General features: G+C 46.5%; 1 protein-coding gene across 1 annotated transcript in view; it reads left to right on the forward strand.

Annotated features, from left to right (window-relative positions):
• grin2ba (glutamate receptor, ionotropic, N-methyl D-aspartate 2B, genome duplicate a) overlaps window positions 1–12,500 on the forward strand; it is a 127,643-nt gene that overhangs the window by 52,148 nt on the left and 62,995 nt on the right. The window contains exons 3-5 of the mRNA XM_063223868.1: window positions 1,488–1,758; window positions 5,701–5,888; window positions 10,148–10,155. Of these exons, the coding sequence (XP_063079938.1) occupies window positions 1,488–1,758; window positions 5,701–5,888; window positions 10,148–10,155 (467 nt within the window). The remainder of the gene's footprint in view (window positions 1–1,487; window positions 1,759–5,700; window positions 5,889–10,147; window positions 10,156–12,500) is intronic.

A 12,500-nucleotide genomic window follows, 5' to 3' on the forward strand; every position in this document is an offset into this window, starting at 1 on the left:
ATTCATTCAGCTCTGATAATTGATTTCTATATGCCATTAAGGAATGCAGAGCTTTCCTTTCATTTGCAAGTGTAGCTCTCCACAGTATTCTGCCTTGAGCCTACCGACTTTCATGTAGTCACAGAGAGGATAACTCTAGAGCCCCACAAATCCCAGCTACACGACCGCGAGAGCGCTGCTCTATCTTGATGTCGATTACAATAATTACACTTCACATCACATTCTTCTGACCAAAGAGCTTTGATACTAAGGAAGCTTACTCACGTCATGAATGTATAGGACGGCAATGGAAGCCGGATTGGTCAGCCTAAAACCTTCCCACTGCGCATTCTCTCTTCTTCGTCTTTTCATCTTTATGGTGCCAACCAACTGAGGGTGCATTACTGCCACCCACTGGGTTAGGGAGCGGAACAGGTCACTGAGCGCAGTGCAGCTACATGCACAAAGTATTCCATTTTCAAACAGAATATTGTGAGTATTAGGTTCAAAACAAGTTCCGGAATATGGCGTTTGCATGCGTGCAAAAGCATTCTGCAACTGGAATATTCCAGGAACATGGCCAGATTTGGAATAAATAGAGAGTTAACGTGACGTGTGTGAACTGAATACGGCCACCATTTTGTTTTAAATCGGCGTAGGCCTATTCCTTGGATGTAACGGCGTTCACCGTGACCTCATCTGCTTTTGGGAAGTTCACAGACAGTGGTTATGGTGCATTCCCCAGCGGTAGGAGCTTCCCAATATGCAACCAGGAGTTACCTACCTCCCACTTGAAAGTGTTCCAACCAGCAAGTCAAAGAACCTACAAACATGGAGGGACAAAAATTACATATCCACTTCTCAAAGATGTCAGCAATGTAAACAACACCATGCTTCCTCTTCATTTAGTGGCATTTCATCTTTGAAAGAGGCAATATCAATATAACTGCACCTTAAAAAAGTTCACGGGTGGTTTTGCAACCGTTAACAAGTCCGAATCAACTCTATTTGTCCATAGAATGATGAGTAATGTGCAACATAAACTATTCCTAGCACTGTGCGCTGCCATTACTGTGATGACATCACGATAGTCAATAGGACAAAGTCGGTTTGCTTTGATTTTGCCCCAGTTCGCGACTTGAACATTCCGCTTCAACAGGTGTTCCAATGCATTTCAGCAAGTAGGAGGTCAGAAACATCCCATCTTCCACCCCTGGGGAATGCACCATTACTACCGTCCTCTACCAGATTGGGTTGTAATCTTCTACCTTTCGCAATTATCCACCTGAAATGCCGCTCCATAGGCGGAATTTCGCCTCCTGTTGACCTCTTCCTCGTCCTCTCATGGGTTCATGAGTCCATCATGGGTCAAATAGTTTATTCTCTGCCTCTCCGCAAACCGATCCGGAGCACCATAATGAAGAGGTTTTTTTGGGCTTGGAGCTACTGTTGACTTCCTGTTCATATCCCCACAGCATGATGGGTAATGCAGTTCATTCTTCTTCCAGATCCGCAGCACCATAGAGAACAGCTTCGTGGGTTGGGAGCTGGAGGAGGTGTTGCTACTGGACATGTCCGTGGATGACGGCGACCACAAGATTCAGGACAAGCTGAAGAAGCTGCAGAGCCCCGTCATCCTGCTCTACTGCACCAAGGAGGAGGCCAACATCATCTTCGAGGTGGCGCACTCCGTCGGCCTCACCGGCTACGGCTACACCTGGATCGTACCATCACTGGTGGCGGGGGACACGGACCACATCCCGGCCGAGTTCCCTATCGGTATGTTGGTTTGTTGGCTAGTGTTGCCAGGTTTCCCCGCCCAATTGGTCTGCTTAGGATGGCCGTCTGCGGGTAAAAAGGGGTGAAAAGGGCCTTTGTGGGGTTTTTAGTGCTAATTTTAGGGCCATAGAAATCAATTTAGTTACACACACACACACACACACACACACACACACACACACACACACACACACAGACACACAGACACAGACACAGACACACACACACACACACACACACACACACACACACACACACACACACACACACACACACACACACACACACATCGGGACCCCTTCACTTAAACAGCCAAGATACTTGGAGGCACACACATATGGCCATGCTTCCGCCCACCTGCACTGCTTAGACGCAGTGAACGAGTAGAGGAGAGGAGAGGAGAGGAGGGCAGAGAAGAGTGAATAGAGGAGAGGAGTGGAGAGGAGAGGAGGGCAGAGAAGAGTGAATAGAGGAGAGGAGAGGAGAGGAGAGGAGGGGAGGGAGAAGAGGAGAGGAGAGGAGGGGAGGGAGAAGAGGAGAGGGAGAAGAGGAGAGGGAGAAGAGGAGAGGAGAGGGGAGGGGAGGGGAGGGCAGATGGGGAGAGGAGAGGAGAGGAGAGGATAGGAGGGGAGGGGAGAGGAGGGGAGAGGGAGGGGGGAGAGAGGAGAGGAGAGGACAGGACAGGACAGGACAGGACAGGACAGGACAGGACAGGACAGGACAGGACAGGACAGGACAGGACAGGACAGGACAGGAGAGGAGAGGAGAGGAGAGGAGAGGAGGAAGTTGCAAGAGGAAGCGTGAGTCAGGGTGGACTGCAGACAACACCGCCACCAACACCACCACCTCCAACACCTCCACCACCACCTCCAACACCTCCACCACCACCACCACCACCTCCAACACCTCCACCGCCACAGTGAAAGCGGCAGCGATAGCGTTAGCGTGAGCCGGGCCCAGCTGGTGGAGTCTGAGCAGGTTTTAATGAGGGACGGGTGGGTGGATGCTGGCCAGCGTCTGGATGCTGCTCTTTACTTGGTCCGCATTCACAATAAATGAGTTTGTGTAAGCGTGTGTGTGTGTGTGTGTGTGTGTGTGTGTGTGTGTGTGCGTGCGCTGTGCATGGGTTTGTGTGTGAGAGAGTGAGAGAGTGTGTATACATTTGTGTGTGTGTGTGTGTGTGTGTGTGTGTGTGTGTGTGTGTGTGTGTGTGTGTGTGTGTGTGTGTGTGTGTGTGTATTTGTGTGTGTGCGTGCATGTGCATTTGCATGTGTGTTTTTCTCCTCATCATAGATTGAGTATCTAAGAGCTAGGAGCCAAGATGAGCAAGACATTACATACACATGTAATGCCTGTGGTTTTAATGGCCAAAAAAAGGTCAAACACGGTGGCCCTGGCAAGGTGGCGTCCTTTGCTAGTAATCACTTTAAGCACTTAGAGCACTTTGCACACTTGACGTTGCCATACAAAGTCATTATCGGGGTCAAGGTAGGGATTTAATTGAAAAAAAAAGAAAAAGGCGCATCGTTCAAACTTATAAAAGCTGTCTTTTTCTCATCGAGTCGCAGGACTGAGAGGCAGGTTAATTCGAGCCCCCTTGATCCAGCTTCCATCTCTCTCCATCTCCCCCTTCATTCTCTTTCTTCCTTTCTTTCTCTTCCCCTCTTTCTTCCCCTCGTTCTATCTTTCTTTCCTCCCCCTCCTCCCCCTCCTCTGCCTTTTCTCTTCCTCTCTGTTGCGCTCTCTCTCATGCATGAGGTAGGCCCGTGCGTTGCGGTAGCCCCTCTCGTAATCCTTTAATGGAGTCTTAACTAACTGGCTGAGTGGGTGTGGATGCTAAGTGACTCGCAGGCGCTCGGCTCCGCGCTGTTTACAATGCATCAGGGAGCAGGCAGCAAGGTGTGCTGCGCTTCGCACCGCCGCGCTAATTCACTAATTGTCCGTCCATGTCAAATCCCCCCCTCGTCCCCCTGTCCCTGTCCCCATCCCCATCCCATCCCAACGCCTCCTCCCTCCTCCCTCTTCCCTTTCCTCTCGTCGCCATCCACCTCCTCCTGGGAGAAAAGGGGCTCATCCATCGCCATCCCCCCGGGTCATTTAACTCATGAACGCCTCTGGGGAGTCGCCTCTTCCCTCCCTGCCCAGTGGCTTCTGTATCGTTTTTCTCCTCCCCTCTCCTCCCTTCCTCTCCCCAGCACTACACTCCACTCCACTCCTCCACTCACCATCACTGCAACCACTGAACCCATCACAGACCCCCAGCGTCTTCTGTGTCTACACACTCCCCTTCTCTTTGCTCTCCTCTCCTCTCATCTGCTCCACTCCGCTCCCCTCGACTCCCCTCCACTCACCATCACTACAACAACCAAACCCATCCCTAGCACCCCTTCCCTTTGCAGATCCTCTGCTCCTCTCCCCTTTTCTCTCCTCTGCTCCCCTCCTCAACATCACTGCAGTCGATGAACCCACCATTGCTCCCGACCCCCCACCATAGCGTCCCGACCTGTTCTTCACATGCAGTGAGTGTATGGTCATCGCTCATCATCCGACGGGTGAGGGTTTTACTGCTGGTTCAGGCCACTTAGCTTTTAGATTATTAGATTGCCAAGCAGAGATAAACTGATATGAGCCATGACATGACAAGGCGGTTCTTACGGCTAATCAACATCCAAATGGCTGTTGCTTTAGGCCATTCGTGTGTGATTCCTTCAGATACTTTTCATTCAAGCATAGTGTGCTTAGATATCCCGTCCCAGATGAGCCAACGATTCCATACTTGATGGTTGTTGTTCACACAACATCTTGATGTCCAGGACTTGGAAATAGTGGATAAAATATAAATTAACATCTAAATCCATGTATTGTGACATTTTATATATAATGCACTTTATGGAGACTAGTTGATCAATGTCTAACTAGGAGTTGGGAGGGAGACATTGACACACAGCATTTCGCCATATGATGAGATGGTCTTGAATCAGATCGTTAAAACAACGATGTCCTTTCCCCTTATGTAACTTACTACATTAGTATGTTTTAAATCGACATTTGTATGCTTTTGCGTTGTATGCTTTTGTGTGGAAATTTTAAAGAGACCTCATAGATCAGTATTTGCTGGTGCAAGGCTGAAACTTTTTTTGCATTGCCTTTAAAATAAAACAAATCATTTTTTACCTTTTTTTTACCTTTCCTCCGCTAGAAATGAAAAGGCTGTCAGCACTTATGTGTGAGAGACATCTAGTGAATACATTTGGATGTGTTTCAAGCACACTCTTCAGGTCCCATGCAGTCTGCTCCTATTGAAGAGGCTGGGTGTGTTGTGGTGGCTGTGGTGTACCCAGCCTCCCCCGGGTCTTTTGTGTGACTGAAGTGAATGTGCATTATTTTTTTTTTAAAGAGCATCGTTGAAGTGAACACCCAGTGGAGAGCGAGTGCCGATCGAGGCGGCCTCTCATTTGTTGAGATAAAAATAATAGGGAATTTCAAACGCAATTTATTTGCTTTTTTAGTTTCCATGTGTCTAATGATGTTGGCTAATAACACAACAGAGTCAGCGCTCTTCAACATGGCATCATCTTCCAAAAATAAACTAAGACGTTACTTTGATGTCAACCAGACGCCTGCCTCCTTGAAATCTGGGACAAGGTACAGTTTCACAATGTAAATGGCTCTGTGTGTTTCTGTGTGCAGGTCTGTGTGCGTGTGTGTGTGTGGCGTGTGTGTTTGTGTCTGCGTGTGTGTTTGAGGATCAGACAAGACTGCCAGGCAGTCTTTTACATGTACAGCTACATTAGTCTCTCTCTCTCTCTCTCTCTCTCTCTCTCTCTCTCTCTCTCTCTCTCTCTCTCTCTCTCTCTCTCTCTCTCTCTCTCTCTCTCTCTCTCTCTCTCTCTCTCTCTCTTCCTGTCATCTTCTCCCTCTGTCTCTCCTCTCCTCTGCCAGGTCTGATCTCGGTGTCGTATGACGAGTGGGACTACAGTCTTGAGGCGCGCGTTAGGGATGGCGTGGCCATCATTGCCAAGGCAACCACCAAGATGATGGTGGACCGCGGTGCCCACACACTGCTCAAGTCCGAGTGCCACGGCACCCCCGACAGCAAGAAGGGCCCCATCACCGGGAACCCCAACGAAGTGCTGAGGTGATTACCCACCATGATGCCTCTCCATTGCATACACCCCACCACACCACACCACACCACACCACATAACACCACATAACACTGCACTGCACCGCACCGCACCGCACCACACCACACCACACCACACCACACCACATAACTCCGCACCACACTGCACCGCACCACACCACACCACACCACACCACATAACACCACACTGCACTGCACTGCAACGCACCACACCACACCACAGCGCACCGCACCACACCACACCACACCACACCACACCACACCACACCACACCACACCCCAACAAAGTGCTAAGGTGATGCCTCCCCAGGCTAAGCAGATGCCTCCCCATAACGTCACACCACACCACACCACACCAGGAGTACAGTAATTCCCTCCCTCTGCTCTGTCAATACAGCTTAAGCTGTACTTACATTAGCTGGCACACATACTGTACACACAGGGTGGTGAATGAAGAATAGTCCCCCAAAAGTTGTTGTGGCATACTTACAGCGGGGGAAACTTTATCATTTTCCCCACAGAGGCGAGGGGTCAGCGAAACGCGAGGCCACAAGTACAGACCAAGGACGGGAGTCCGCGTATTGGAATCCACCCACAGACTGCAGCAGCGCAGTGCATTGTGGTATAGCGAGCGTGGTGGGGGGGCATTTGGAGAGAGAGCCGTCGGATAGCAGGGCCAAGTGTTCTCTTGGTGCACACACGCACTGCGCTCCTCCGCTCCAGCCTGCCGTGCTTTGTCAGAGCAGAGTCCTCTTTAATTGATCCCAGTGGCGTAAGGGTGATGGGCAGGGGAGGGAAGAGGGGTGGCCATCGCGGGGAGTCTGTAAACAAGCAGCCTAGTTCTGTTAGCACTACAGAGCAAAATAGTCTGATGCGTACCGGTAGTTACTGCTTTTGGGCTATATTTTTTATAGTTACTGTTTTTTTTGTAAAATAGGCACATGCTTTTCCCATGTGTGTTTTGGGGGTCAAGTGCGGGGCTCCTGCATGGATGTGGGAGTCTTTGGAGGTGATTGGGTGTCACAGTGACTGAGTATGAGTTTGAATGTGTGTGCGGTGGTGTGTGTCTGTCTGTGTACATGTACTGTATGTACCTGTATACAGTACAAATATGTGTATTGTGTGTGTGTGGGTGAACAAGTGTGTGTGTGAGAGAGTCCATATATGTATTTGTGTGGATGTGTCTGTGGGGTGTGTGTGTGCACTGCAGAGCAAAATAGTCCGATGCGTAACGGTAGGCTGCTGTTTTTGGCCAGAATAGGTACATGCTTTTCCCATGTGTGTTTGGGAGGTCAAGTATACCATATGTGTGGGCTCCTGCATGGATGTGGGACTCTATGGAGGAGTACTGAGTGGAAGTCGCTTAGGATAGAAGCGTCAGCTAAGTGTAATGTAATGTAAGTAATGTGAAAGTTTGAGTATTTGTGTGGTTGAGTGTGGCAATGTGTGTGTGTGTGTGTGTGTGTGTGTGAGAGAGAGAGAGAGAGAGAGAGAGAGAGAGAGAGAGAGAGAGAGAGAGAGAGAGAGAGAGAGAGAGAGAGAGAGAGAGAGAGTGCATGTGCTTTCGCATGAGTAAATATACAGTGTCTTAGTGAGTTTGGATAGGTGTGTGTATCTTTCAAGGTGTGTGTTTGAGTCTACTGTACTTGTTTCAGGTCAGACTTTGTGTTTTGTTTTGGTTCTGAAGCTTTACTCGAGATAGCTCTGGAAGCTGGCAGAAGGGAAGTCTGAGAATTGCCATGTTTGCATGACATTTTTAATTCTGATTAATTAATAATTCCGAATTAAATAGTTTAGGTTTAAATTATTTTCGGTCAAATTTACATGAAGCGCTGTCTTTTCATTCTGAATAAACATCTGAGGATCAGAAAGCATTTCGATTGGACAGAGGATGCACATGCTGGGTCAGAGCCACCTGCACTGGGTCTGGGTCTGCAGACGCTAGGTCTGCGTCGTTGCCTCTTGGGTCATCGCGTATCAACGAGCATGCGTGGAACGACTGGAATTGGGTTTTTTTTAACAGCGGAATTAAATGGAAACGTGATAGAGGATAAAGTTGCTGCGGAATTAAAAGAGGAATACAGTAAACCAGCTCTTTTGAATGAACCACCAAAAGAGGAACAAGTTATACCAAGAATAACTTTGATTCTTAATTGTGAAGTGTTTGCATGATGTTTTCAAAGTGGAATCAATTGAGTTAAATTAAGTTAATTTGGAATTAAATGTTCCATGTAAATGAGACCAATGAGACAAAGTCTCTCCTGCTCTTGGCTTCCTGTTTGGGCTTAGGGCTGCTAGGGAGGTGTCCGCCTGCCTGCCTGCCAGCCAGCCTGTTTGTGCTATTTCTGGTTTCACATCACTCTGCCACCTGGGGATCCTTTGGGTCCTCCTGGTTTCTTTTTTTCCCAGGGTGTTCTTTGTCTAGTTGGAGCATTTCCCCTTTTCCTTATCCTTTCCTTCCTTTATTCTGTGTCTTTTTGCAACAGAAAAATTGGCTTGCTTGAAGCTTTTCCGAGCCGAGATGCCCCAATGCACTTGAACACCAATGCGGCGATGGTGGTGTGATGCTTTTTTTGTTTGTTTCTTTTTCCAGACAGTCTGTTTATACCGGTTTGGAGTATTATGTCCTATTTCCATGCTCTGCCAGCTGACCAGGGCCAGCCTGCACTGCGCTCGCTGCTCTACTTGCTAAAAGCAGCTACTTGTTTACCAGGGCACCCGGAAATGGGACGAGGCTCATTTGATTCAGGTGTCTAGGAATACAGTGGATGATTTTGATGAGTTCTCTTTCTAAAATAAACATTTTTGTAAATGATTATGGCTGTCAAAAGTGTTTGTCAGCTGGCCATGTCAGGGATGCACCGCTTTCCTTAGACACTGGAAGAATGCTGAGATACGATTATGTTTCTAGACATAAACCCCAGCTCTTCTGTTTTTCTAACAGTTTGCCCAATCCCATACACATATATTTTCCTGTGGCTCAGTTTCCACACCGACGTGATCAAAGTCACAAATCCCGAAATGGGATCAGACTCAGAGAGAACTCTTTCTTTCTTTTGTTTGAAACTGATTGTCTTCAGAACTCTCCCACATCTCAATTCTCTCTCTCTTTCTACCTACAGTAGCTCTGCTGCAACAGTCATTTGGGTCCATGGGCTGAAAGAATGACTGTCTGTTTGCTCTCCAACACCCCTCCCCAACTCCCTGTCTCCTGCGAAGTCTGGTTGCCACTTGTGTGGTTTCTGATTGTGTTTCTAACTCCCTCCCTACCCCTTTTTCTCTGCACATAGCTTCACTGCAACAGTCTCTCTGCTGTATGTGTCCTCTCCGTACCATGCCGCCACCGCACACACACACACACACACACACACACACACACACACACACACACACACACACACACACACACACACACACACACACACACTCACTCACTCACTCACTCACTCACTCACTCACTCACTCACTCACTCACTCACTCACTCACTCACTCACTCACTCACTCACTCACTCACTCACTCACTCACTCACTCACTCACACACACACACACACACACACACACACACACACACACACACACACACACACACACACACACACACACACACACACACACACACACACACACACACACACACACACACACACACAATGCTGCACTGTGAGTATGTGGCTTTGAATTTCTGTGCTTCAATTATAGGTGCACTACTGAGGCTCTGAGATTGCTCTGTGCTCTGTGGTGGGTTTATATGGACTCTGTCCAAGAGCTCTGATCTGGTCACTGGGTGCTTCTGAGAGACGTAAAAATGGAGACTGTTTATTCACTAAGTCGGACATCCTGAAATTTGAATGTCGACATTCCGCCATATTGACGTGGGGGAAGATGCAAAATTGGATACATGAGTGATTCTACGATTCGACTGCGCTTTTGGCAAAAGCAAAATGTCAATTATCAGTATTTTTTTTTCAACTAAATGACCTAGATGTTTACATGTGTATATATTTAAGTTTCCAAACAAACAAATTGCCAACCTTAATCTTAAATCATTTGATAACTCTAATGAAAGCAAACATTTGCTTGATTATTTTGTCAACAGTGTTATGGACAAATACTATGTCATTTCAAACATATATAAAAATGCTACAGAGTTGAAACAACATACGTTTTAAAGTGCTTATGTCCCTTAACAATAATGTTGTCATTAATTTGTGCACCTGATATAAAAAATGTGATTGTTGAGCTTCATAAGTTGGATTCACTGTGATACAGACTGACACATTTTTCATTATAAATCCCTGTAGCGCCTGATTTGAATTTAGTCACCCTCCTTACACAAGACTTCCTTCTCCAGAGATAATCCCTAGTGTCTGTTCATAGGATTTTTAGGAGAAAAAACAGAGCAGACAAACCCATCTCCCTAGAACACAACTTATTTTGTTTGTTTGTCTGTCAATATGGAGATAAATTGGCAAAAACATACTCCTCCTCAACTGTCATAGCTGATGCATAACACCATTGACATTAACACGGCTTGACATTTCAGGCATTTTTATGGTGTTGTGCTAACTGAGGACCTCAGAAGTTCCACCACTACACCTTAATCGATTCATGTATTTGTATGCTTTATCTGTGTTTTTCTACATGTGCTTTCTAATTCAGATTCTTATGAATATGTTGATAACACAGTTGACAGGCAATTTTCCCGCTATGAGAACATGAAAAAGAATGGATTAAATTATGGAAGGATGGAGCTCAAAACTTACCAAAAGGTCTTCCCATATCCTGTCAAAGAGGTTATGACTTCACGTGATGTTATTCGTATGGCCTAAGACCAAACCATTACTGATTTATGGAGGGGGTTTCAGACCGTGACACAGTTAACACAGTTTTCGTGGACACACACAAAATGGCAAATTTCATGTGTAATGGAAAGCACAGTGGTCTTTCTGACAGTTTTGTCATATTGTGATGATTACTGTGAATCAACATTTGCAATTGTCTTGTGTAAAACAGGTTTCTTTACATGCTAATATGAAGACTGAATCTGACATTTGGAAAACAGTACGGCATGAAAACGCCCAAAACCAGTATTAAATATTCATTCTTGCTGAGGGAAATAGTGCCATGTCTACAATTTCTGTATTATATGAAAGATAAATGTGTGCTAATGTCCAAAACATCATTGGATGCAGTTATAATTAGTGGAATTGGAAAATAAAATCCATGGACTTAAAAGCGCAGTTGAATCGTAGAATCACTCACATACTTGTAACATTCTACTTGTCTCTTGCTGTAGAACGTAGTGGTGAAGCCTTGCCATTATTCCTACTTTAGGATGTGCAATAGAGGTATTGAGGTATAGAAGTGGGTCAGGCTGGTGGCTTCACTTTCTCTCGTGAACTTTCTCTTTCTCTGGCTCGCTCCCTCTCTCTCTCTCTCTACACTCTCCCTCACTTTCCTCCTTTCACTTTTCAACCCTTGTGTTACCATGCTACACTTGTCACAGAGTTTGTCTTTTCTCGTGCATTTCACTTTCCTCTGTTTATATAAAGATACCACTTTCTCTGTTCCTTCCTTTCTTCCTTCCTTCCTTTGTTTCTTTCTCTCTATTTTCCTTCTTTTCTCTCTTCCTCTACCTCTTCCTCCCCCTGATTCGTCGTTCTTTCTTGTGGTCTTTTTCTCTGTCCTTGTCATCCTTAGGGACTGTACGTTATTTACCGGGGGGGGAGGGCTGGTGCGCTGGAAGTCCGGTCAAAAAAAAAAATCATGGCCCCCCCCTCCACCTCAATTTTTTTCCCCATGGCCCTCCCCCCACTTCAATTTTGTTTTCCCATGGCCCTCCCCCTACAGGTACAAAAATGTAATATGTAAAATTGGTAGATGAACAGCATCATGACAACAGTCAGAGCAGCCTACATCAAGGGCGGTTGTCTGCACTATTGTGCTATCGATATCAGTGGATACCTATGAGAAGCCGCTAGAATCTACCACTGCGGCTGCATGGGATGCCTTTTAACTCCACTGTCACCAAAATTGCAGGGACGCAGGAACTCATTTTGACCAGGGGGTGCTGTGGTCAGCGAAGGTCTGGGAGTCCTCTCCCCCAAAAAATGTTTTTTTAGATGCAATTTCCTGCATTCTAATCAATTTTAGGATGAAGAATGGCGAATCTCATCTGACTAACTTCTTCATGTTTTATGTAGCCTAACCAAGGATGACTAGATTTTTACCTTTTTTTTGTTTAACATTTCACTTCAAAATTATTAAGTTCTTCTTATGGAAGGGAAACGCGCACCTAATGTGGAGGTGAGGGCGTGTTCAAGAGCAAATGACAGTTTCTCTCTTCTCCATGGGCAGTCTACAATATGTGAAATTAGTAGAAATGCATGACTAGGCTATGCGATGCACTTGTGAGAGGTGACCGGGCTTTCAAACTATTTAGTTTTTCTTGCAATTGCGACTGTGTATCTCAAGATGCATACGAAAAGGAACAAATCGCCACCGCTACAAAAGTCCAAAACATCTAACAATAGCACAGCCATTTCACACCGCGGAAATTCAATTTTGGCAACAGTTTTGATAGACAAGCCACA

Source organism: Engraulis encrasicolus, chromosome 2 (assembly GCF_034702125.1).
Source record: "Engraulis encrasicolus isolate BLACKSEA-1 chromosome 2, IST_EnEncr_1.0, whole genome shotgun sequence".
NCBI lineage: Eukaryota > Metazoa > Chordata > Actinopteri > Clupeiformes > Engraulidae > Engraulis > Engraulis encrasicolus.